Source organism: Megalops cyprinoides, chromosome 4, assembly GCF_013368585.1.
Source record: "Megalops cyprinoides isolate fMegCyp1 chromosome 4, fMegCyp1.pri, whole genome shotgun sequence".
NCBI classification, from domain to species: Eukaryota; Metazoa; Chordata; class Actinopteri; order Elopiformes; family Megalopidae; genus Megalops; species Megalops cyprinoides.
The window spans coordinates 8,685,898-8,713,711 of NC_050586.1; the positions used below are offsets into that span (position 1 = coordinate 8,685,898).

General features: G+C 42.6%; 1 protein-coding gene across 2 annotated transcripts; it reads left to right on the forward strand.

The window, feature by feature from the left end:
• The first annotated feature begins 284 nt into the window (after positions 1-284).
• Positions 285-27,696, forward strand: LOC118776938 (matrix metalloproteinase-17-like). 2 transcript variants are annotated; one of them, XM_036527593.1, is made up of 10 exons: positions 285-846; positions 14,896-15,028; positions 15,243-15,378; positions 18,551-18,837; positions 21,765-21,941; positions 22,401-22,500; positions 22,924-23,006; positions 23,697-23,849; positions 24,432-24,689; positions 24,939-27,696. In XM_036527593.1, exons 1-10 carry the CDS (start codon positions 763-765, stop codon positions 25,286-25,288), a joined length of 1,761 nt encoding a protein of 586 aa, XP_036383486.1. In that variant the 5' UTR covers positions 285-762; the 3' UTR covers positions 25,289-27,696. The 2 variants fall into 2 exon arrangements, with proteins under 2 accessions (XP_036383486.1, XP_036383487.1); XM_036527594.1 differs by lacking the exon at positions 285-846 and adding an exon at positions 1,741-1,799.
• Positions 27,697-27,814: the final 118 nt, after the last annotated feature.

The window sequence follows — 27,814 nt, forward strand, 5'->3', positions numbered from 1 at the left end:
GATATTCCCCTGGAGACCCTAAAATAGTCCGTTGATGCAAAACATTAATTATCCAAATTAATTACGCAGTGACGGCTGGAGCTAGTACTAGTCCGTTCATGCTCGCGGGTAATACTGGAAGTCTATTTTCCCGATAACGTCACCGTGCGGTTGTACTTGAGGCGCGCATCATTATTGCTGCTGTGTCCCCATAATAACCGGACCAATGATACCCCCTCTCTTCGCCCTCCCACTCTCCCCTCTCTCAGTAAACGTTCGCTCTCCCGCGTCACTGTACAGTTAAGGAGAGCACGGGCGCCGCTGTCTGCCTGTTTTGAACAGAGGGGCCGTTGTTAGAGGATAGCATAAATGTTCGTTTCATTTCACTGGCACCTTAATTTAGAGCGTTTTAACGGGCTTGGAAGAAGGCGAACATAAACACGCAACATCTCTTGTAATCCGATGTGGTTGAAACGTTTAAACTGGAATTGGCTTTTGGAGAGAGAAAAAAAAATAAGTTGGTTTCATTTGTTTCTTGTCAGTGTCACCGATAATAACATATACACAGACTTGAGTGCCATTGTAAGGTAGTTATTTCGCGCAGCTAGTTTTTAAAACATGCGTGCATGTATCCTTCGCGTCTTTAGGATTCCTTTTATCACCTGGATGCAGCCGAAGGCAGTCCGAGACCACATGAGGAACGGCGAATAGAAGGAATGACAAACGGCGGTGATTTTTAGGAAGTGGAGGTCTGCGTGGCGCTATTGGATTATCTCCCCAGAAATGATTCTGGTTACAATTATCTGTTTTTTATCTGAGACTTTAGCTGCGCCCTCGCTCACGGCAGAGCAGATTAACATGGGGGTGGTGAGTAAACCCGAGCCAAAGTTCCTTCGCTCTTTCACGTCCTTGATTGTACCGTTACGCCTCACGAGTTAAGGCCTTTTAAAATAAACACTTTTCAGTGTTTAAAGCATCGCATCATTTCACCTGTGACTTAACCCAAGTTTGTTCTCGGTCATAAAGATTTAAAGCATGACAGATCTGAAAAGTTTTTCGATGGAAGTATCACATAGGAAAAAAACATTAGATAATGCGTATTAAAACCCTGTGTTAGGGTGATTTTCAATGATGCTGTATTTTTTGTGTAAGTGTGAACTGCGTTTGTCATTTGAAATATTTTTAAAAAGTAACCATGTTTAAATAACAAATTCAATCGAATGGAATATATTTTGACACCTGTTTTGAATAGATTATATTGTTGAATATAGAGGCTGAATGCAAATTACGCTTTCAGTATTTTTCAGAAACACGCTACCGAAGAACGGGAGAGTAGCAGCGAATTATGTAATATTATGTGGCCAGTATCGTATATTCTGGATTTTCAGTGTTGCTGCTTATCACGTTGAGGTATTTTGCATTCGTGTACTTATAGCCTACAGGGGCGGTGAATGATCGCATTTGTCTGGTTGTCTTCAGTGCAGTTATTGTGAAAGAAATCGAACATTCGTAGAACGCATCATTACGCTGAGTTAAATCCTTAACTTCGAAAGACTGACTGCCCCTCGGAGGTCTTTTTAAGTCTTTGCTACGGTATTCCTTTCCCATGGAGAAATTAACAAATTAGGATGCATAGGTTGAATGGCCATCCCAAGCTCGTTAACCTGCTTATGGCATCATATATGTCAGGAATCTATGGAATCCTTCAACCGATTCGTGCAAACAGTTTTAGAAAGTCACTTTCGGGAGAACAAATCTTCTACAATGTGTGCATTGATAATTAGTGGAAGGATGCAGATCAAGTCATTATGCTGGTTAAGGTTTGTAATGTGCAGTTTTATAATCTGCAGGGTTTATTGACACAGGGGTCATGGTCAAAGTTGCAGGCTAGTTCCCTATGTGACCACCACTGGAATTGCTAAACATTTTAGAGGCATTCTTAGCATCAGGTTGCAGGTATTGGTTTGTGGCATTCTGTCCTGCACCTTTTGTATTGCCTGGACAAGCATGTGTGTCCTTTCTCCATTTCTTGAGCACAACACACCACGTGTTGTCCAGTCTCATCCTGAAAATGTTCAGCGGGGGCTTAAAGCTGGCAAGTATCTGTGGCTGGGTTTTTATATCTGGCAGGAAAGCTGTGGTTGCACAAGCAGCATGCAGGTGCACTTTGTCCCACTGGAATGTTGTTGTGTCAGGATGAAACAGGAAGGACAGTAAGTCAGTTCCCAGGACTTCATCGGTGTTGTCAGGCTACTATTGATCAACACCAGTGGCGTTCTGCACTGACTGGTCCCCTACGCTCAAACCGTCATACTTGGACCTCCCCATTTATTTGGTCTGTTGCGCACAACAATCAGTTTATAGTTCGCCACATTGGCCTCACACTCCCCAAGGTCCATTGCAGTTATCTACAGTACACAGCACACATTGTCAAGTCAACCGGTTCTGCTGACACCATTACGTATTCTGCCGATAAGCATTGATTAGAATCAGGCTAATCCTGTGTTGTTTGTCTGGTCTGCCAGTAATGGTTGTGTATCCGCCTCCTCGTGCCAGAACTTCTGCTGTTTGGACTGTTGTGGCGTGGAACTACTGTTGCTGTGAAGCTGCCTCTGCAAAGACCAACACTGCGTGGGATGAGGTCTTGGTCTTCGTGACGAATTGTTACTTGTGATATGCCGGACTGTGACCTCTCGTACATTACCTGTGCTTGGCTGTAATGTTATGCCATGTTAAAAGTGTCTGTTACATTCTACTATGGCCTCCGCAGGCACACACATGGAACCCCCCCCCCCCCCCCCCCCCCCCACACACACACACACTTTTAGTTTATTCTGAGAACATATTTTCATTTTAGTGGCATCATAAAACATAGAAACACGTTCTCATACACACTCAAATAGCAGCAAACATGCAAACAGGACAGCAAGGTGACAGGGACTAATCAGCAATTACTCAAAATGAGACTGAATTACAGTGTGAGTGAAGTCATTATGGTGCCAATGAGGGACATCAGTACTGTCTCAGATCTGTCTCTTTTTCCCTGGCCTGAATGTCTGTCTCCCATACTGGTTCAAAAGGTGGCCCTCACATGGGGTGTGGAATCTGGTCAGAGATGTGTTGCTTTTTTTCCCCTGTTAAAAATATGCCATTCCAGCCGTATGTTCCAAAAATCAGATTCAAAACCACTTTAAGAAGAGGAAGTCTAATGTTGGCATTTTTCACACTCTCACACTCTCACTTTCTCTGTCAGTCTCCCCCTTCTTCTCATTAGTGTTTCAGAGAGCTGGACTTTGACAGAATATAGTAGTCAATGGTGTCGTAGCTGGGCACACAGCTGTTTCTAGCTCACACCCAACCTCACATTTCTCCCTAATGAAATTGTCCACGTCTCCAATCAGGTCAAGAGGGCCTTATTTCTGTCATCTGGGAGAAAAAGGCTGCTTGCTTCTTGTCTCTCAGATTTATAGCCACTTTATTGCTTACCATTGTCTTCTTATACAGTACCAGTCAAAAGTTTTGACACACCTGATGAAGATAATGGGAAACATATTCAAAGACATTTTGATCTACGACTTATGCTTAAATGCTTGAAATTTCTTTCTTAGACAAATGTAAATAGTGAAGTTGAATAATATGAATTTATTCATATTTATGGTTTGTTATGTTTCCATTAACGTTATTAAGCTTCTTGTAGTTTTCAGTTAGCATTTGGTATATTTTCTAATGTTAAATAGCTGTTTCATCAAAGCTAAAATTAGCTAGAATTTCTCCAATCTAGTTTTCTAATTGCACCAGTTTTAACATATGCGCTAAATGGCTAATCACACGCACGAAAGGGTTAGTAAAAACGCACTATTAAGGAAAAGGTGCAGCAGAATGTCCATGCTTGAACTCATGCTGTGTAGCCTATTATTAAAAATTCATTAGTAATCACTCGTCATGACTCTTCCTAAGTACTCTCTATTAGCTAAATTGATTAATGAATGGGTAACGCTCTGCTATTTAAACTCATCTTAATTGATATTTCTGTTTTATTCTAATTGAACTAATTATTCACCAGGCTTGTTCACAGCACCATGTGATGTAAAACATTTTTTTTCTGTTTAACAATGTAATATAGGGTTATATAAAATAATGTTATTGTAGTTTAAAAATAATGACACGCAAATATCATAAATTTTGAACTTTATTTGTACATGTATAATAATGTTAAAAGTAGGCCCACTGCCGACTTCAAAGGCAATATGGTGTTTTGCCATGTAGCAGTGCTTGACTTACTACAGCCCTCAGAAGCGCGTAGCTGAAAAGCGCGTAATTCAAGGGCAGAATACGCGTAAATGGTGTTTACGCCCAGATTTTGGGGCTGCTCCGGCCAAAGCGCATAACCGTCTTCATGGCGTGCACATCATAGACTTAAGTCAAAGGGGAGAATATGCGTAGGCTGAAAAGTGCGTAGGTGCGTGTTTTTTTGACTCACGCGCATGGGAGAATACGTCCCTAAGAGGGGAAAATTGGGAGACAGAACATTGCAGCTGCACAATCCTTGTGTCTCTGCTGGGATTTCACTCAGAGGTTTGGCTGTATCACAATGCAAGGCTTCTGGCCGGGTTTGTGAAATGACTTCCAATCACCTGGACCTGTGAAGCTCTGATTTGGGCTGAATGGGCTTTCTTCTGTTTCTGTAGAGGTTTTTGTGAAGGATGCGGCTCTCACTGATACATCCTAGACCCGGAGGGAGACTCCTGAAAAGCCAGGAATTTTATGCCAGTGAGCTATTCCCTGCAAAAAGGGGGCAAGAGGAAAGACAATGAATACATTACACAGCAGGAGTGGTAGTGTTTTGGTCTCTTGTGGTTCTTCATCCTGTTCTTTTCAGTTATTTAGCTGAAGAGCTTCCTGTACGGTCAAAAATTCAATTTTTTGTTTACCTTGTGACTTCAGGAATAGAGGAGGAGAAGATGCAACCATGCATTTTGAACAAATTTTTGTTAAGGCTATTTACAGGGGTACTTCCTGCTGAAGTTGTTTGTGAGAATACCTCTTAAGCTGAAAGGAGTTAGACTCCAAAAGCAAAATGGTGCACTTTTCATTCCAATATCAACATATTTTGTTCATAGTTACACTTAAAATTGCTTCACTATTGAACAGCTATTTCTTCTGGCTGGTGTCAAAATGTTCATATAAAAATGGCTGAGGTTTCTGTGGATACTTTTATCTGTATGGTGGCTGACAGTGGTGGTGTGAAAAGTTCATGATAATTTACCAGAATGTTCTTTATTGTGTTCATGTTTCCTTTTAAAAAAAAAAAAACAAAGGAGATTGAACACTCCTGGTCTGTGAGTGACTCAAGTGGCAACCACCTTCATTAGCTTTGCTCAAATTTACAAGGTGCTGCTATCATCCACATTTGAAGAAGTTCTTATTGTGAAAGGAAAAAAAAAATGTTTTAGACAGCGAATTTCAAAGAACTCGGTCTGAGCGACAAGCTTTTTGATCTGCAAAGCAGAATGAATTTCCAAAAGTGTCTAGCAGGTAGCTATTTGCTGTGATACATCAGCTTTACTGTAGAGTATGTGTGCCTTGAAGATCCTCATCCAGGGAAAGAAAGCTCTTCTTTCTTGTTTCATAGAAACACTGTTGAGCTACACCTGTCTGAGAAGTTGGCATTAAATGCAATCTAGCTTTTTATAACAAGGTACATCCAGAGTACATTTCCGTGTCACCCTAACCCATTGTGGTCAATTGGGGTGATGTGGATTTTCAAGTTGCCTCAGTCAATCTGATGCACATTGTGAAGGTCCAGCTGATGTATGTGTGAAGACACCTATAACAGCTGCAGTTCAACCAGTTCAGGTGAAGTAAGTCGTTAAAGGGTACAATTACAGTGTACCACCTGGGAATCAAAACTGGGGATGGCAGAGTAGCAACGTTTCGGAGTAGGGCTTGTAACCAAAAGGTTGTTGGTTTGATTCCCTGTTGGGTCACTGCTGCTGTACCCTTGGGCAAGGTGCTTAACCCAAAATTGCCCTAGTCAATGTCCAGCTGTATAAAAGCATAAAACTGTAAAAATGTTGCCTATGTACATGTATGTATATACCTCTGGATAAGAGCGTGTACTAAATGACAATAATCTTATGCAATGTAGTGTAATGTAAAAAGCCACGCTCCTTAACTCCACTTACTCCACTACTACCACACTGACCACCTAGGAGTTCAAGTTGTGAAAACACCAATGGCATGTGGTGGTGTATGGAGGTTCAGATGCATGCAGCACCAAAGCTTCTGTAGACTGTACAATACTGATATCCCTTACACCCAGATTGAATGTTTATCATTAAGGTGCATTTTATGAAATTTAGCCGGTTGCTCTGAGAGTGGTTTTCAGCTGGGAAATTGTCAAATGACTAATCTTATAAGTACCTCCCTGCCACAAGTCAATTGTCCTTTTATTTACCACCTCTAAACAACATCTCCGTTGTCAATCAGTTGTTGGAACTGAGTTGGTATACATTACATTACATTACTTGCATTTAGCAGACACTCTTATCCAGAGCAACTTCCAGCACAACAGAACAGAGGTGTATCCATTCAAGTTGAATGAGCAACATTGTCAGACCAGGCTAACAACACTCCCAGACCAGTGAGTGTGAGCATAGCACTCAAGCCCTACCACAAGTTAACCTGCAATCTGTGAAATCTGACTAGGCAACAGAAGCCAAGTATACTACCATACATTAGTCAGTAGAACACAGGGCCCAAAATACATTGAAATACTACATGTAAAATTAACAGCAAGTGCAGGAGGTAGCAGGTGTTATGGGGTTTGAAGTGGATTGAGGTACTGTATATATGAAATTATTATGAGTCCAGAACCTATGAAATTATGAGGCTTGGTTTAAAGTAGACATGATATGTATGACCAAATATCAGCATAGACTTGCTAGCTTTATGCAGCTTTAATGGGCTACATATAATGGGCAAGTGAGACTTCACTCTCGAAGTGCAGAATTCTGACGCAGACTGTGGGGTTTTGTTTAATAACGGTAGATGTTAAAAAGTCTTCAGTTGCTGATAGTTAATTAAGTAATTGCTGGATATAAAGATTTTTTCATTTGCCTCAGGGCCTTTGCCTGTGGTAAAAAATTGTCTTCCAATTAGGAGAGCTGGTTTGAAAATAGTTCCTTTTCAACACAGCATTAAGAGTGAAAGCAGGTGTGTGTGTGTGTGTGTGTTTGTGTGTTCCCTTGTGGGTCTGTCCCTCATTACTGTTGTGGAGATTTGAAAACAGCTCTGAAAACAGACACGAGACAGGAAGTCTCAGAGTCTGTGGCTGTGGTGGATTGTGAGAAAAGGTATCAGTCTGCTTAGAAACATGTACAAACAGAACTCTTTTCATCTTGCACAAATTAACAGTGGACCCCCTCCGCCTGAATAAAGACCCGTCTGCAGTAATTGTTAAGTATTATACCTAATTTGAGATAAGTCAGGGTGTCTTGCATGAGGTGATAATGGAAATTTACCGCTTGCATAAAAGCTCTCTGTTCTGTACCCGGTGTTGCATTATTTTCAGTTTGCCTCTCCATTTGTCTGTGTTGTCTGTGCCTGTCAACTTACTCCATTTGTTTCCTTTGTGGCATCTAATATATATTTAAATATGTGTTTTTTTATCAGGCCCTTTTCATTTTGCTATTGCAAAGAGCTGAAAGTGCTCATCAGCTCATAAATCTGTCTATCTTCATATTGTAACAGCTACGCTAATGATAGGTAGCTAGGTTAGCTAGTTTAGAGACCTGGCTAGCCCGCAAGTTAGCTATTTGGCTTGCTCAGTCAAAACTGTTGATGACATTTTACAAAAATGAAAAATAATAGTAACATTAAAATGACATCACATTACATTACATTCATTTAGCAGATGCGTTTATCCAGTGAGTATAAGTACAGCACCATTAAAGAACTACCACAGGTTAAATTGTGCTAATCTGAAACTACAGCCTACAAAATTTACTATATTACAATATCCATGACACATGTGACACTAGAGGTACATAACTGGCAAACAATGCAGGTAGTAAGTGCTAGGGGGTTGGAGTAGAACTGAGGTGCAGTCTGAAGAGATGGCTACCAATTCTGCTGTCCTAACCTGCCAACACTGGGGGACCAGGACAGACTGGCATCGTGGCTGACAGGAGCGACCCCATCGGGAGGGGACAGTCAGTTGCTCCAGGGTTGCAGAGCACACTGATCTAACTGGTACATGTGGTTTGAAGACTGACTGGAGGTGTGAGGGGGCTGGCCAACTCACTGCTCTGTATGAAAGCACCAAGGTTTTGAACTTGATGCAAACAAGGACAGGGAGCCACTGAAGTGAGGGAAAGAGGGGTGTGACTTGTGACTATGTTTCCTAAGGTTGTAGACAAGTTGTTTGGCTGCATTCTGGATTAGGAAAATGTGTTTTTTTGACAGAGGCTATCCTGGGGTTAACATTAAGCTATAAAAATAATAAAACCGATAAATATGAACTGAGGAGAACAAAGATGAGCTCATGGATGCCTTGCGCAACAGCTGTGTACTTCAGATTTACTCAAAACTGTGAGAAGCTCCCCCCTGTGGGATGCAGAGAGCAAACAAGAGCTCTCATTGATGCACCTCGCGTGGCAATTAGCGTTTGTGACTGACAAGATAGCTGAAAACACAAAAAATGTTTCAAAACGGGAACTGCAGGTGCATTGCCCCCCTGGAGGGCATGCCATGTCCTGGATTAAACATCGCTAAGAAGGATAAATGTTAATGCGACTTTGATGTCCTCTTTTTGGCGCGTGTTTGCTATTCACTTGTTCCGCTGTGGCGTCTGACAGAGCATAAAAATCAACCCTAATGATCCGCGGTGTGATCCTGTGTCTCAGTAGAGAAGCTGATTGTAGTCGGGGCTTCAAGGTGATTCTCATCCGCTATCTTTTTACTCATGCAGCCAGAAAGACTATACATTGGGCCTCAGCTATTCATGCTGTCAGACAATCAAGAGGATAGCCTTGGTGTTTGTAGAGTAATGCGGTGAAGTGTTGACCTGGTTTTCTCATGCTTCCATTGCAGCAAATGAATCTGTCCTAACCTAAAAAAAACCTAATAGTAAAAATCATGTTAACACAAACATAAACACATGAATATGTGTACCATGTCAAACAGTAGTATTTGGATGTTGCTGAGGACCTAGACCTATTACCAGCTATTAACTGTTGCACACATATAGACCATTCCTGATGAATTTGCAAAATGTGTTTGAAGTGACTGAAGGCGCTCATAATTTGTCAGTGTAGCGAAGTTATGTTTTACATTAGTATCTCAACAGTCTATATCCATAAAGTCGATAAAAGTCGGATTTTGATACATCATTAGCATCACTTTAATAATTACATCACTAATAATTATAATAATAATAATTATAGCTTGTAAAATGGATTTATGTAATGCAGCACTCTTATTGAAATGAAACAGATTTAGTTTGAATGAAAACATTTTCATTTTAATAAGAGTTCTAGGTTACATTATGCATTATGCATTTTGTTTCATTCACCTCCACAGTACTGCATGCCTTGAAAAAAAAATCAACTTACTGTATCAGTATCAAAATTTATAAAAATGACTGTTGGACAGAAGTAGGAACAGGAACACTTGAATGAATGAGTCAGAAATCCATTGATATTCATTGTATTTCCTCCATTTCCATTAGAGTTTTCCTTCGCCATTATCACATAATACTTTTGATCCTGCTAAATTTATTTTCTTCCATGGGTTTGTTCTGCACTGTTTGAACTGTCATTTTTTTTTTTTTTCTGATGAAAAACATCTCCACCGAAACCGTATGCCTGGACTCTCACTCTGAACTTCAGTCTAAATACTAATGTACACACAGACTATGGGAATAACATATCCATTTGCAGCAACTCACCAGCGCAAAATTGCCTGCATACATCTTCTTTGGCATTTCAGAAATGCATCGAGTCATGGCCTCGGATGGATTTTAATGCAATCACCTTAGCGCATTTACATTCTGGCAGATGAAGTTGGAAAGTCTTGAAGTTAGGAAATAGTCCACTCCACCAGCATAATGTGCAGTTTCAGTTCAAAGATCAAGGTACACGCAAGCCTGCCTCTCGTTTTAGGAGCAGCTCCGGGTATCCTCCCAGACAGGGCTGAAGTGCTGGAGAGGTAAGATATTCAGAGAGCTGTGTGCAAAGCAGCACAAAGCAAAGTGAAAAGTGTTGCCTCCAAGGCCTGCCCCTCAATCAGAAATGGCCACCTTTCCACTTACTCCCTTTAACTATAGGTCACCTTTATCAGAGGTGATTCTACAGCAAATTGATCCGTGATGGCCATATCTTGGCCTGTAGTAGGTATAATAGCAGTTTATCCGCAAACCTAAGAAAGTCTAGGAACACTTGACTCATTTATGCTGTATAAAATACTGCAGGCAGAAGGAGTGTGTAACAAGGCTTTCTTACTAGATAAGTTGCAGTCTTGCTTCACTGACAGCACAAACAAAAGATTACCCCCCATCCTGTATGCTGAATCTGCATCGAAACAAATAATTTACATTAATTTAGTCTTTTTTCAGTGTGCATTTCCTTTATTATGAGCTGCGATAATGAGCCAACACCCATATTTGCCAAGCACGCTAATTCATTTGTCTTGAAAGAAAAGTGATACAGAGGGTCATAGGCAGCAATAAACAGTACCTCTGAGGTTTCTGGGGTCAGCCTATCCTTGGGTAGCAGGTGACACTCCTTCAGTTGAAGTGCAGTCGGCTTATGTTGGGTAGCACTAAAACGGCATAAAAACAGCCAGGGTGGGTCTGCGGACTCACGGAGCATGCAGCTGCCCACACTACCAGCCAGATACCCCAGGTGCACCACTCATGCTTTGTGCTCCTGAATGACTACAGAACACATCATTTGCCATATGCTCTGGCTGCGTAGCGCAATACCCTTTGCTGCCCCTTACCCTGGGGCCCAGCCATTGAGAGACGTGTACTGAGCAATAATTTAACATCAGTCAGGGCCCACAAACAGAGTGGTTACCGTGATTAACATGGCTTGTGCCTTCAACGTCTGTGTGAGTCGGTTGATACCCTGCATGCTCCGTCACGTCAGACGTGCGCACTGGGACCTGCAGAAAACTAATTGAGCTAATTTTGTGTGCATGCGTATGAGAACCAGGGGGGTTGATGTTTTATTCGAGGAAACATTTGCTCATTCGCCAGGTGCATGGCTATTAACCGTGGTCTGCCTTGGTAGAACCCTGTGGCATGGTGGTTGAGGCCAGGCTACTTCTAACTCAGATTTATGCCAAATCCATTTATGACATGATTGTGGCGTACTGTGGAAGGACAGTGGAGTCGCAGGGTGTAAATCGATGCCGTCACCTTACAGTTGAGGGTGGGAACTGTAATTAACTGAAAGCAATGACACCCAGCAAATGACCAATTATAAATTTGCATCAAGCAGTGATTGCACTTTGGCATGGAACCAGCATCCTCTTCATCAGCGAACAGAAATGCGTTTGGTGCCAGATTCCCTGTTTGTGACTAGCGGGCAAAGTTAGTATGCAAGTAAATAACCACTTGAATGTTCAAGCTAACATAGAAGTTACGCACGCAACTTCCAATCACCAACACAGAGTAAGTCATAATTTTACAAGATACAAGACATGAAAATGTTTCAAAACTTTTCACTCTGGCAGGATAATTTTATTCTTGGAGCATCTAAGTGGAAAACACAGGACGATTCGAGACAGTTTGAAAAGTTTTTTTTTTTTTTTTTCAAAAGAGGAATGTAGCACCTCATCACAGAGTTGTTCAAAGCTTCACTTCTCGGCAATCATTTTTCGTATCAGTTTTGTGTTCCATCTGTCCATTTCTCTGAAACAGTTTTGAGACTTTTCTTTTGTTGCACAGCAAACGTGTCTACCACCTGTCAGATTCACCAGGCTTGTAAGCAATGCACTGCACTGAAATATTTCTCTGTTTCATCCAATGTACTTTTTTTTGGCATTTTTCGTTTACACACAGATTGGTCATAGAAGAGAAAGCATTAAACATCACTGTTGTAAATATTAACAGGACTTACTCAAAACATTAGTAGTTTAGTGGTCTTAAAAGCTAAATAGAATTATCCATAGAATTTTAAATAGAAATGTCTACATCTATGTTATTGATGGATCTGCCAGCCATGATGAAGTTGTGAGTGTTGCTTGTTAATTTGCGGTGGTTCTGATCATGTGTCCTTTCACTGCACTTATAGCAAAATGTGGGCTGGGTTAATACAAAAAAGTAGTGTCACCGTAAGAAAACTGACATTCAGACCATAGCTGCATAGCTGTAGACAGTCTGACATGGATTCAGCCTACTGGGCCTAGCATCATGAACATGTAAAATTTATCATTTGTTGAATATTGTCCACTTGTATTATCTGTCTCTTGCAGCTACTAAATATAGTATCTAATCCCTTGCATATCTGTTCTCGCACTGGTCATGTGAAGTGTTGATGCAAAGTGTCTTGAAGTGTCAGGATAAAGAGGGAAAGGGAACAGTCAGGTTTGCAGAGATACCTGAAAGAGTGGCAGTCTGTCAGATTTTTCATCCAAAAGTGTGAGAGAGTCAGAAAAACACTAGACATTGACATTGGCTTATGAAGAGCTCTGCAGGGATACGCACCAGAAGAAATGGACTCATTTCCAGATTCAGCTTTTGTGCTTGTGTGTGTGTGTGCGTGCGTGTGTGTGTGGCTGTGTGTCTGTGTGTGTGTGTGTGTGTGGGGGTCTGTGTGTGGTGCTGTGTCTATGTATGTGTGTATGCATGCATACATTCACACATACACACCCACACTGCAACCAACTGTGCAATGAAATGGAACTGACATTGCATCAACATTGCACATCCTACACTGCACTTTTTTTTTTGCACATTTAATGTATATATCCTTTTTTTTTTTCTTACACTCTCTGACCTTTTTTATATTTTTTCTTTCTTAAATTCTTGTATTTTCTTACTTAATTGTACTTCTTACTCTTAACAGCATTCATAAGTAGAAGGCAAAGGAAGAATTTCATTGTACAGGGAACTTGTTTCTTTACTGTGCATATGACAATAAAAACTTTGATTGATTGATTGATTGTCTGTGTGTACATGCGTGTCTGTGTCTGTGTGTGGGTCTGTGTGTGTGCCTCTGTGTCTGTGTGTATGCCTCTTACTATAGCATTTGATTTCAAACCGCTTGTGCATTGTAAGCTGGACTCAAGCAGTGAGACTGATGACAAGCGTTTGGTTGCGAGGCCATTTTCTTCAGCTTCCCCTTTACGAAGCCTACCAATTACCTCAGCCGTTAAAAGCACACCTGCAATGTCAAGTTAGGGATTTATTTTATTTCTTTGTAAGCTGTTGGTCAGTCTTTGACAAGAACACATAAGTCACCAATGCACCTGTGGGACCATTTTCCTCTTTACCAGACAGATTTATAGGAAACAGCGGGGAGCGGTAGGATTGTGTCTGAGGAGATAGAATGTGCATTTTGTAAACCATAAAGTGGGATGAATCTCATTTTCTCACAAAACCGAGACCACAGTCTGCCAGCTGAAAATGTTAGTTTCAGTGCAGATTGATGACTCGTAGGAAACAGTGTTGTGGGAGCTTCTTTTTAGCATTCATTTCCATAAGTTCTCCCTTGGCACCTGCAGTTAATCTACCCTTTACCATGTATGTTACATCACATATTTTCATAGACCATGTTTTAAATGGTTCATGCCACCATAAAAAAGGGAGACCCCACTAACTTTGAGTGGTTGAGCATGTAAGTTAGATTCTAACTGCATTTATTCTTTATGATAATGTCTTGCTAACAAACTATCTAGTCAGTAGTAGTCAGCTTTAGCTGTAATGTTTTGTGTGCTTCACAGGATATGATTAAAATTAAGATTAAAATGTGGCTTGATTTGCAATAATTTTTGGTTGGTGAAATATCCAGCTGACTCGTACTTTTTTTTTGTAATCCACCAGCTAACCATGGCTGGAAGACTAAAAAGGTATTAGACCTGCATATCACCACTGCATTTTAAAGACAATGCTGAATGTACAGATTTATTCACTGACACCACCTGAGAAGCGATACCTGTGTGTGCACTAAAGAAATATATTACAGACTTAAAGACTGAAATAAATGGGCTGAATCCCATCTCTTTAGGTTGTAGGATAGGACATGAAACATATGAGCTCTCTTTACGGCACTATTGCTCCGGTTCTTGCCTCTTGGTTGGGCAGCAGGTCCCACCGATCCACTCATTGGGTGGCCTCTAGATGACACTAAAGCTGTGGATTCAGCAGAAGAGCTGTCAGCGGTAGAACTCCTCCACCAGTACAGTCAGTCCCCACACTTACCCAGGAGTCCAAGAAACAGGTCTCTGCACTGTGGATTGACTGGTTGTTGTTAGCCATTATTATGAATGTTGACCCTTGCAGATTACTGAATCAGGAGGTATTGTTTGACTTTGTCCCTCTCTTTCTGCCTCACGTCTGTTCAAATGGATCCCTGCCTGTCCCATTATCATGCTTTTACAGGCTGACTTTTATAGCCGCAGTGATCTTTAAAACGCATCTCAAAGTGCGAGACACGACTGAGGTGAAATGGATTCTGGGACATCGACCTGATTTCTAGCCCGCTTTCTCTGAGTCATGTACAGAAATGTAATGTTAATGGATTTCACACTCATCACTGCAGATAATAGCCCTCTCCAACAGCTGTACATATTAGTGTCAACTTAATATCACTGCGGTCACAGATTGTAGATTTTTTTCTTCACATTGTTGGTTGAAAAATGGATGTATTTAATTTAACATTTCTGCTTGTTTCTGATCCTCTGATACAGGACTGGCTGAGCAAGTTTGGGTACCTCCCACCACCGGACCCTGTGACAGGACAGCTGCAGACCAAGGAGGCTCTGACCAAAGCCATCAAAGCCATGCAGAAGTATGGAGGCCTGGAGGAGACAGGAGTGCTAGGTCTGTGTGTGTAGGAGACAAAGAGTGAGCATTAAAAAATGCAAAAGTGCAAAGGCCAGTTTAATTTTTCTCTGTGTTAGTACTGCATTGCTGTTGATTAATCAAACATGTCTGTGGAACAATAGCTGGGCCGGGTAAAGCTGGAAAGGCAAACCTATATTTAAATCTGTGTGTGTGTGTGTGTGTGTGTGTGTGTGTGTGTGCTGGTCTCCAGATGAAGACACCCTGGTTCTGATGAAGACTCCACGCTGCTCTCTGCCAGATGTCTCAGAGTCAGACTCACATTCAGGGCGGCGGAGGCGTACACTGCCCTCCCAAACCAAGTGGAGCAAAAGACACCTGTCTTGGAGGTACGCTCAAGTGCAAAGAATGATGGGATACATAAACTCACAACAATGTCTGAACAAAAGACTATTACCTGAAGGGTTTTTGTCCATCTACTGTATGACAGCCACAAGAGCTGGCACTCACTCTGCTCTTGCATACTGTGGCTGCCAAGGGTAGGGAAAAATAGGGATTTATGTGACCTCTGGGCAAAACGTATTAACGTATTAACATCTTAGCAGGGGAGTGCAAAGAGTCTCAAGTAGTAATGATTCTAAGAAAAAGATGTGCAGTACTCTGTAATGGTGGCTTGATGCACTCCAACTGAAAATGAGTGTGCAGCCTTGTACACGTATTATCTAATCAGAAGGTCATTAATGAAGGTGGTGCATGCAGACCTCATAGTGCATGGAGTCTAAGGGGCGGCAGTGTAGCATAGTGGTTAAGGACCAGGACTCGTGACCAAAAGGTTTCTGGTTCGATTGCCCACTGGGCCACTGTTGCTGTACCCTTGGGCAAGGTACTTAACCCTGAATTACCTCAGTATATCCAGCTGTATAAATGGATAACATTGTAAGTCACTCTGGATAAGAGAGAATGTCTGCTAAATGCTAATAATAATAATAATAATAATAACAATGTAATAATGAGTTTGGAGAGGAACTATGACTGGGGGACAGACAAAAGCAGCGTCCCCATCAGGTCAGAACATGTGAGTATAAGAGCATATCATGTGCTCTGCAAAAAAAGATGTCTGTTTGGGAATATTAAACAATTTCCACACTTCTGCATATGCTGATTATGCTGTTCACAGGTCCTCCTCTTCATGTTCAAAGAGTTCTGTAAAATACAGTGTGTGCTGCTACTCAAAGTGATTTCAGAATGGCAGCAGGTCTGACGTTGTATTGTCAAAAAAGTCATCCTTTTCCCCACCTGTACTGTAAGTCAGACCCATGAGGAGCTCGTAGCTGCCCCTGTCACGCACTTAATCAATCAGGAGTGAAACGTATAACCGACTGCCAGGAAACCGTTGCCTGACACCCACACAGTTCTGATGACATCAAGCAATCTGGACTCTTACTTCTGTAGCTGGATATAACCAGACCTTTCTGATCTGCTGGGAAGACAGGCTTGTAGAATCACAACTGAGAGGGTGGGTTTGGGGTGGTGCCTGTTACCGAGTGGGCAGCAGAAAGCGCAGGTGTTGTTCCAGCATGTTTGAGCTTTCCATCATGCAGCTGTTGACCTTTTGTGAGGGACTTCCCATTTGAAAACTTACAGCTGAAAGTGTCAGTCCGGTATTTGATTGAGTAAAAAATGTAGACCTGTCTGTTTAGCTCTGCCGCTCGCATAAGAACGGAGAAAGAGAAAGCAAGAGAGGAAAGACACGCAAGTTCTCGCTGCCCTTCATTGTGGCTGAGTCATTCTGGCAGTGCCATTAGAGTGGGCCCGCCGCAAAACACGGCAATAGCCATGATCATTTATTGTAATAAAGCACACTCAGTTCAGCCCAGGGGCACAGAGCGGTGGAAGGCAGTGAGCTGAGCTTTAGGTCAAGATTACATTTACTGCAGTTGAGCAGCCTGCCACAGCCTCGAAAAGGGAATGATGTTGCAGATTCTGAAAGATGGTGATGGATAGAAGTCTTTTGTGATAAAGAGTATTCTTGTTTTTATCAGCCTTTAGGAGGCCTGCTGTTGCTGTGCCAAGTTAAAAGATCTGAACTGGATTAATCCATAAGAAACATAAGATGTTCATATATAAATGCTATATATGGGAACTGGTTGCCATGGGGGAGAGCTAGTTTCTTACACAAAGAACAGAACCAGCTAGTTAAAATATTAATTAAATGTCATCATAAATCACAGACTGAGACTTTCCACATTTAAATAATTTACCTAAATAAATACGTCTGCTGCCCTGCTATTTAATGTGGTTGTGAATCCCAAGCTTGTTGCACAACAGTTTTGTAAAATTAATGTCATTTTAAAATAGTGAATATCTGCTTGGACTGATTGTGTTAAAGCATCCGCTTGCTGATGTGCACAGCACTAACACCCTTAACTCCACACCCACACCACTCATGCGCCCAGGGATATCAGGATCATTCAGTTAAAGCTTTGACGACTGGTGAGTAATGGCATGAGAAATTCTGTTGTCTACTTGCTGGCTATCTTTAACTTGGTTTAACGCAAGGGCAAGGTTTGCTTTGTTGCTCACTCATTCTCTCAGGCTTTTCCCAGAGCTTGTACACACAGCACATTGTATGAGAGAAGCCAGTCTCAATAGAGGAATACAGCAATCAGAGGTAGAATTTACATAACTGGTCACACCTATCAAACGCCGCATATAACCGTCAATAAAACAGGGCAGAGTCATGAAACCACCCGGCAGTCAGAAGATGTGGCTCTGATGCAATATCTGCTCAGTCTCCGAATGGCCAGGTGGGGTGTCCCCGCTGCACTCCCATAATCCTTTGTGATGGCTACCCCCGATGTATTCCACATAATGTGAAGGCTTAGAGAACTGCATGGGGGTGTCAGTGGAGAGAAGCTAAGCAGAGTTTCTATCAGCGCCTTTTAAAAAGCGCCAGGGACTGTCAATCAGACCCTGTCTCAGAGGGATAGGATTCCTCTGTGCCTCGTGTGTTACAGCTTATCTTCCACTTTGCAGGATTTAGACACTGCGCACACACACAACCTTACACCAACAGTAAGTATTGACCTGCCAGTTTAAGACGTGCTGAGCTGGATCTGTAAAGCTCAGCTGTATGACTGAATCTGTTGAAGGTGCACGGACAAAGTTAAGGTTCATGGAGGCAGATTATTTCTCCTCATGCTGCTAACTTTTTTCCTTTTTGATCTCCTGTCTTTTACCGTAGAGAGAGGGAGATATGTCTAGTGTTTATTAAATTTTCTTTAGTTCAGCTGAGAGAGTACACTCAAGTGAAGTTTACATTAGCTCAGCTTTGACTGGTCTTTACTCGAGAGACCCCTTCCAAAGCTTTCCATAATCTGCTTGTTTTCATGTGTTATTCATTGCAGCTTTAAAAACCCAACTCTGTATTGCTTGCTTGTCAACCTTCAGTCAGCAAGTGCAAATATAAATGCAAACAAAGCCTTAGAGATTGCTGCTGTTATTGTTATAGCACCTGGAGAAACAGTGTTTTTTCCTCCTCTATTGGAATCGCACCGACAGAGTTCGGACATTCCCGAAAGAATCACACCTGCTGGGGCGGGACACGGTGCGTGCGCTGATGTACTACGCCCTCAAGGTCTGGAGCGACATCGCGCCCCTGAACTTCCACGAGGTGGCGGGGGGTGAGGCAGACATACAGATCGACTTCACCAAGGCCGACCACAATGACGGCTACCCCTTCGACGGGCCCGGAGGCACCGTGGCGCACGCCTTCTACCCAGGGGACCGTTTTACTGCAGGGGACACGCACTTCGATGACGACGAGGCCTGGACGTTCCGGTCACCAGGTGAGGTTGTGAGGGTGAATGCCAAGCACTGTCAGAGAAGAGTCTGTTGTGCACACTGGGCAGCCAGTCCAAAACTGATCGATTACAGTCTCTAGCAGCGCTCTTAGTGAGTGCTGTTGAAGCAATTCTCAGCCAGTTTGGTCGGGTTTTGACCTGGCTGATATGCCAAATCGAGCTCACCGGACACATTCATTGGCCTGTGCCCCCTGTCTCTTCCAAACCTGCCTGCGGCACAGCGTCTGGACCCACATACAGAAGCGGGAGCGGGCGTGCGGAGTTGCTCTTCCCTGCTTCGAGGAATCGAGGAGCCAAAGATCAGCCTCACCAATCAGCCTGACATGAGTCCCTGAAGAGCAGTGAAGCTTTGTGCTTTTTCTTGTGCTGCAGATGGTTGGCAAATCCATTTGCCCCCCCCCCCCCCCCCCCCCCCCCCAAGCTAAGCTTCCCATCACCCTTCATCACACAGCAATTAGCAGATGTTTCCATAGGACCGGTCTGGACAACCTTGACCAGTTACACACTCCACACAATCATTTTGCTGTCATGCTCTTCTGCTCTGTGCTTTGAGATCTCAGAGTCTCACGCCAGCAACAGTAACTACAGTAAAACACTTGGGTTGTGTCTGGAGCACTGTTAATTAGGCACATACGTGCGCAGGCCTGTCCACATCTTTCATCACACGTGTTTACATTGGCTGGTTTTGATATGGACTTTTGGTGCCGTAAGTTGCTTGTAAAGTAATCAGTAGAAGTAATCAGTGTTTTTCTCTGGCTGCATTCAAGTGTAGTCTTTTATGATGCTTTCCCATCACTGATGACACAGAGTTATATTCACTGATGAGTCACAGGTACATGGAGATTCCTTTCTCGTGGCATCATGAGGACTGCCTCAGCAAAGAGATGATCTGATTAGTTCATAAAAACACGGGGAAGAAATCGTGTGTTACCTCATAAATTTCTGCATGTTATACAAAAAATTTAAATAGTCTTTTTTTCACCCGCTTAACTGTAGATAAATGTTTGTCCTTTTCTTTATGCAGCGTTCCCCTACAGATGGGTAATGTGAGAGGGCGAATTATTTTCTCCGAATTGAAACTGGACCCAAAGACGAGTTCATTAAGTACAGGGAGTAAATTTAGATGGGAAGTGTTGAGAACTTCATTAAACTGCCTAGCTAGACTGCTCCCCGCTGGATAATTAAAGGAGAAAATAGTGCAGAAGGGCTCAGTCAAGCCTGAATTCCATACTGCTCCACTCTCATGTTTATGTTTGTGACAGCAGGCAGCTTCCATTTATTAATTTCCCTGTTATAGTTTCCCGCTAATGCAGACTGATTATTACAGATGAACGAAGGGACCTTGGTGACACTGAAAACATTGGCGTTATATAGATAGATAGTCCTGCTGCTAAAACTGGCTAACTGCAGTCACCAGCTTTTGCACTTACACAGCTTCTGATTTTTAAATTTTTTAAAATATAGTTTTATTTTTGGTGTGTGTGTGGGGGGGCTCCTAAGTGGATAATGTGCAGTGAGGCAGAGATGGACAGCTATATTCTTTGAACCCACTGACAAGGTTTTAATTTACACAGTGGGGAAATGCACAGCAAAACTCAGGAATCACTTTTTTCCCTGGGGTCCCTGTAAAATCCCGTATCCTGTGGTTCTGTAGCCACTGCTGCCATATCACAAAGTCTGGTGGCACAAAGCCTCAGAAAAAGTTGGCAACTTTTCAAAAGAGCTTTTATTTATTTGACACCTTTGTCCTTCTCAAAGAGCCCCTCTTTTGCGAGCGTTCCCAGCTGTTTCTGCGAGACAGGCTTGAAAATCTGATTGGACAGCCTCCATCTGGCAGAGTTAATGCGCTCCACCAACACCTCCTTGAGAGTACTCATACAGCACTGACAGACGGCGTTTATCATAATCACCAATCAGTTAATCAAAAGTCCAAATCAATCACCGTCTTTAGATGCAAATACACAAATTACAGTTTGATGGCTTAAAACTCAGAGCAGCGCAAACTCTGCAACAGGTCCCCCTAGACCGAAGTTTGCCTGGAATGATTATTTCAACATAACCACAGTTTTTGTGTTGTGTGCCTGACTCACACAACATATGCAATTTCCTGGACAGGTCAGTGATGCTGCTACATAGATTGCTATCTATATATGGTAGAAATCACCAAGTAGGATTATTGAAATTGCACACATGAGGTTCACACGGTGATAGTGGTGGTGGTTTAAAAGACAAATTCGAATTTAATGGAACGAGATTATGCCGTGCAAGGCACAGAAAGCATAATTCTAGAATTTATACTCATGTCGTGTATGTTGTTATGCTGCCAGTGTGTGCTGGCAGATTAAGAAGTTTATTGAGTTGGAAACCAAGCCGTCATCATAGAAACTGAAATAAAGTAGAAAGCCTGCAGTAGAAAAAAAAATAAATAGATAAACAGCAAAACACAGAATTACATCAACGTCCATGTGGATCTCACTCTGCTGACAGCTTCACAGTGTGGTGGGGTTGACTCACAGGGTCTCTCGGCAGAGAGGAACAAGCAGATTATTACAAACCAGCAAGGAAAATAAGTGGAAAGAAGCTGCCAGTCTTTAACCTAACAACAGGACCCATAGATGCTTTGCAACTGATTGCAGTTTCGGTTTTTTCTGGTTTCACACTGGGCACAGAGAATGAGCTCTTGGCTTTCACCTAGAATCATTGTAGCACCATAGGGACCTCATCCAAATCAGTTGATTTACTTCTCTCTTCCCTCAATAAGCAGGAGGAATTATTGAAGAATTATGTCTCTAGGGAAAAAGAATATTTGACAGTTTAAGGGAAAGTCTTAAAATGTAGAACTCTTCTGAGTGGTTATCTTCATATCTTAATTCATCCATCGACAAAAATCAATGTTTTCACTCCTGTCCCAGAGGCTCATGGGATGGATCTGTTTGCAGTGGCTGTGCATGAGTTTGGTCACGCCATTGGCCTGGCACACACCTCTGCCATTGAGTCCATCATGCGGCCGTACTACCAGGGCCCGGTGGGAGACCCACTCAAGTACAACCTCCCCTATGAGGACAAGGTCCGTGTCTGGCAGCTCTATGGTAAGTACAGCCTCTCCCTCTCACCTCATATGTGAGCTATGCAGGCAGGATACATACAGAGGGGTGGAACAGGGGAGAGTCTCACCTTTAGTGGAACAGTGGAGGTTCTGAAATGTTGTTGCTGGTTCCATATGTGGATAATCTCTAATGCACTGTATCTGTAGACAGAGCTACTATTTTTCAGACTAGTGGAACAGTGGAGGTTCTGAATTCCAAATAAATACAGAAGCTTATGTCCTTATGTCTTTAGCGAATTTATTTTCGATGGAGTTAAGGAGCATGCAATTCTATAAGGTACTGTTGTTCAACTTTTCTCCCGATGTGTCAAATTACAAAGTGCCCATGTCAGCACTGTCAGAGTGGGACTATCACATGCAAGATACAACTCATTTCCCTAATTTTTTAAAATGCTACTGAATGATGTGTTGGTGTTAAATGTGGTTTCTCCCTGTTCCCCAGGGGTGCGAGATTCAGTGTCCCACACGGACCGTCCCGACACCTCTCGCAGTGCAGATCCCCCCGTCCTCCTAGACCTCCCCGAAAACAAGTCAACCGTCCCGTGAGTAAGAACCCAGCTTTTCGGCCCTTCACAAACTGCAGAGGAGAAGCCCTCACACCCATTACCTCTTCATAGATTATCAATGAATGCCTAGGATTAAGCATGACAAAAGTTACTAGAGGAGTTCCATCAAATAGCTTTGTTAATAACGAACGAAACAAGTTGCCATTCACAAGTGTGATTGCTTCAGTTGTACCATTAACATCCCAGCCACGAACAACTTCTAAATCAGTCATGAACATGAGCAAAATGCCAGCAGAATATGACAAAATGACCTCTGCAACCAGGAGTTGATCTCAGTATGTCAATTTATGGCCTATTTTATGAAATTCAACATTTCTGCTGTACACATATGCTCAGCCAGACCTGGATACATTGACAACGGAGGCCACGTATTAAAGTACTCTTGTTGCACTCTTTTAGGCTGGACCGTGATGCCCCGGACAGGTGTAGCACCCACTTTGATGCTGTTGCCCAGATTCGCGGAGAGGCCTTCTTCTTCAAAGGTAATGAGGCTAAGGGGGGAGGGGAGTGAGGAGCTGCGATCAATGCAAAAACCCTCCAAACATTTCAGTTTGGACGTCACAGTTCCTCGACCTGTGTCCTTGAAGGAGGCACTGCCTTTCAAGCCTCTGCTTTAATCGACTAGCACAGAACATTGCTCAGAGTGTCTGCCCACGCCCGAGGATGACGCTGTTTGTGATGAAGTTTCAGGTCCGTGTCCTAAACATGTTTCTGTTGTTCACCATAGTAACTGATTCAAATGAGTTTAGTTCTCCCCGAAATACACATCTAAATGCACGTGGAATTCTACTGAGAAAATAGACCAGCAGGATGTTGAATAAGCTCTGTGCTAAATAAGATGCAGGGGAGAGGGATTATTACAGATGGGCCAATCAATGGCCCTGCCCAATTACTCTTCCTACTTCATCCCTTTGTCAGATTACCTCTGACAAATCAGCAAATATGAACTGGAGGAACTCGGTTGTTTCCGCCGTTGCTGCCTGGCATGGTCTTGCATCTGCTTGGCTGCTTCGGACAGCTGGGCGCTCCTCTTCTGACACCTCAGGCTGTTTGCCCTGCGGCGTCTCTCTCTTCCTCCTGTTTACTTGCCAAAGCAGCAGTTAAACAAACACGAAAATATTCCACCATAGAGAATGGCCGCCTTGCCTTTTTTTTCCTCCTCACACTCCCAGGGAAGTACTTCTGGCGCCTGACTCGGGAGAAGCACCTGGTGTCTCTGCGCCCGGCTCAGATCCAGCGGTTCTGGAGGGGCCTGCCCGCCAACCTGGACAGCCTGGACGCCGTGTACGAGAGGCCCGGGGACCACAAGATTGTTTTCTTCAGAGGTACCAGGAGAACCAAGCAGATGTTCTTGGCAGGCTGCATATTAAACTCCTGAATAATGCATGTGGAAAGGCACTTTAAGTAACCATGTGGATTTAGCAAAACAACCCCCATTCGTTTTAGTGTATTTTGCATTGTGATTTTTTTTTCTTTTGTAGCCAAACCTTTTCTGAGATGTGAATATCATTAGCCTAAATAAACCGTGTTTCCAAAGTGACGGTGTCATCCTCATACTTGCCCCTGGCTGCACTCTCTGAAACTGTGACCTCACGAGTCAGCCATGTTGATGCAGCTGTGTGTTCTGTGTTAATACTCTGACTTCAGATGATGAATTCTACTTTGATTCTCAACAGCTGATAGCAGCTGCTGCCCACCCCCCATCATTTTTGAACTGGACACACACACACACACACACAAAAGCACAGTCTTTTGAGGAGTTTGTAAAAATAGCTGACAGCATGAGCAACATGCTCAGACTGTGACTCTAATCTAAGTCTTACTTACATTGATTGTAAAACGATTAATTCATGCATACTTGTATTAATCAGAAAAATAATGTGCGTATGTTGACGTCCTGGCCTCAGGAGCGAAGTACTGGATGTTCAAGGACAACAATGTGGAGGAGGGCTACCCCCGGCCAATCAGCGACTTCGGCCTGCCCACGGAGGGCGTGGACGCCGCCTTCGTCTGGCCGCATAACGAGAAGACCTACTTCTTCAAGGGGAGCCGCTACTGGCGCTACGACGATCACCTGCGGCGCATGGACCTGGGCTACCCCAAGGACAGCGTGCTGTGGAAGGGGGTCCCGCCGCAGCTGGACGATGCCATGAGGTGGTCTGACGGTGAGGGTCCTGTTTCCTGCCTTTCCAGAATATCACAGTGTGAATGTTATCACAGCAGTAGTTTCAGATGCTATGCTGAGATACAGCTTGAGCAGTGTGCAACTGAAAGGAAAGCCTGGTGGGGAATGGGCCACCAAAATGGAAAGGAAAGGATTGTAATGTCATTCGGTATGACTGCCATATGCAACACGCTTCAGCAACATCGTCTCCCCCCACCCCCCCCACCCCCTCCCTTTCTCTCCCCTCCAGGCTCCTCCTACTTCTTCAAGGGGAAGGAGTACTGGCGGGTGCTGGGGAGTGACATGGAGGTGGAGGCAGGCTACCCACGGCCCATTGGCAAGGACTGGCTGCTGTGCACCGATATGCAGTCTGACTCTCCGGCCCTGGAGGCCAACGGAACAGAGACGCGCTCGCACGGCCAGCGCCACGCCAGCCACGCGGAAAACAACTACGAGGTGTGCTCCTGCACCTCCGACTCGGCCGTGGCCCTGTCAGCCCACCTGTCCCTCCCCCTCCTTGGACTCCTGGCCCCGGCCTTTCCCCACGGGCCGCTGGCTCCACTATTGATGCTTACTGTCGCCCTGAGTGTACCACCATAATGCCAAGAGTCAGACGTGTGGACTCACGAACAGTGAAAAAATAGCCACCCACCCGCTGAAAGAAACTGTCTGGTTTTTCTTTTTTTTTTTGCTCTCTAGTCATACAGATCAGCCATCACTGCTACCGTTTGTTTATAAACCAATAAAAGTATTTTTCTACAACCACCACAGATTAAGTTAGTTGTTATTATGATTATTATTACTGATTCGTTAATTGCTTATTTCATTGAAAAGGTTTGTCTCTATAGAGTAAAATATACTTGGCTGTCTTTCTGATCATTCCAAGTGTTTTAAAGGATAGACTTATGAAGGGAGTGTTCATTCATAGTGATGGCCACAGGCTGCAAAATTTGAGCAGGATTCAATATCCGCTCACAATGGGTACGATTTACAAGGATAGTGTCATTGTGCGCTTCTGACGTGGTTACACACAGTATTTAATTTTCCTCATGCATATGCATTTTTGGGATGTACACGCACAAACAAAAAGTGTAAATGAGGTTCATTAAATATTCCTCCTAATTCACTAAAAGCTGTGCTAATTATGGGCGAAGTATAACACAAATTATGATCTTGAAGAAAGCTGCTGATAATTTGCTGAAAAAAACTGAAAAAAATACACTGTAAAGCAGAGACATGATCTCCATACCCTTGCAGCTGCAACTGCAGCATGAAGGAAGACAAATACAAATGCACAGGAAAAAACGTACGGGTGGATTCGCATGTCAGTGCCAGATTTATCTTCTGAAGAGCTCTATGGAATGATAAGTGGAATAGACTACGGAGAAGCCTGGCATTTCAGTAAACACCTGTTACCGGCTGAACAGAATGTTCGGCATGTCCTTTACATTCACTTTAAAACAACTCAGCTTGGCACGTCATAAAAATACATCAACTTTGTGCCGGAAGCAGTGCAGGCCCAAACAGTGAATCGGTGGTTCGTTCCCCAAGACCTAACATTGCATAAATCACCTTTTAATTTTCCTATTTTATGTTGCAAAGAAAAAGTATCAGTGACAAAACTGAATATTTCATGAATCTCATCAAAAATGAGCAGAACAGGCTAAATATTTGGTAAGTGGCATCCCATTTTTTGTTTTTTTTTTTTTAAATCGTGATACACACATTGGCTTGGTTCAACCTCGATACAGCATTTATGAGTCGCGCTGTAGTCTCCTCTAATTGCAACCATCCGTAATCCTTTTAGCTGCCTTCCTAATTACCTGCTTTGAATAACAAATATGATTAATTGGTCAGAAATTTTCCACTGATAGTGACCACATTTGACTTGCAAAGTGTCAGGCAATCAGTGTTTATTGTTTGTAGACTTACTCCTGAGTCTCTTCTTTCCCTTCTCCAGTAACCACAGATTTTTTTATTTAGCTGTCATTTATTTACGCTCCTCCAGTCAGCATCACCTCCATAAACAGAAATACGAGGTTTTAACTGATGTGTAGGAGAAAGCCATCTAAATTTAATGCAGTCTGTAACAGGGAATCTATGTCATGCTCCACACATCATCTGTCACACTTGATAGCTGATACTGAACAAAAACTAAGAAATGTGACTTCAACATTTCAGAAAATTAGATTACATAATTATATCATTGTTATGTACCCACAATGTCTGAAGTTTTAATCCAAAATGAGCAGGAACTGATTGGTAAGCCCCATCTTTTCTGTGTATTGTCCAAATATGAACGTGAGATCATATTCATTTTGAAAAGGATAAGAGCAGGACAGTTTTGCATGAAAATGTGAGAAAATGCAATGTGCACCTCAGACCTGGACATTATGTGACAATACTCATGATAACAAAAGTCTAGATGTCAAAGAATTCTGGATGTCATTAGTGACATAGACATAGACATACATAGTAAAACATTGTTGATTAAGAAATGCTTTACAGTTCATTCTACTAGAGCTGTGAATTAGGTAAAAAAAAAACACAAAAATATATTTTTATGAAGCAAAACAGCAGCTGATTAGCTAGTGTTTTGCCTCTAACAACATCTGTTGTAGACCCAACTCGTGAACTTTATTATTTAAGGAAAATGTTGAAATCCACACAGACTAAGTAGAGGACTGTTACTACCCAAGTGACTACCCATGAAAGCACAAAGCTTGTACAAATTTACATATAGCACATCTCATAGATTCCTCATGCTCAGACATTGTAAGGCATGTAAATGCTTTCAGTATGCCTGTCTTATTTTTTCCTTTTGTCTCTTCTCACAGTGATGGTATTGTGCTTCCTACAGTGTAACACTGTTTGCTGTTTTTCCCTTATTTCATGCATTCTTTTCCTCTCCACTTTGTGATGTAATTGAAGAAGACTTCAGTGTCAAGCCAAGCATTACTATTACTTTTTGTAAAAATAATATGCACATACACCTATGCCCATAGATTTTCTCCTGCTGCCATTTAAGCTGTGAAAATATAGATCATTTATTATTATTATTATTATTATTATTATTATTATTATTATTATTCAAGGGAGACACAAACTCCATGAGAAAATTAGTTA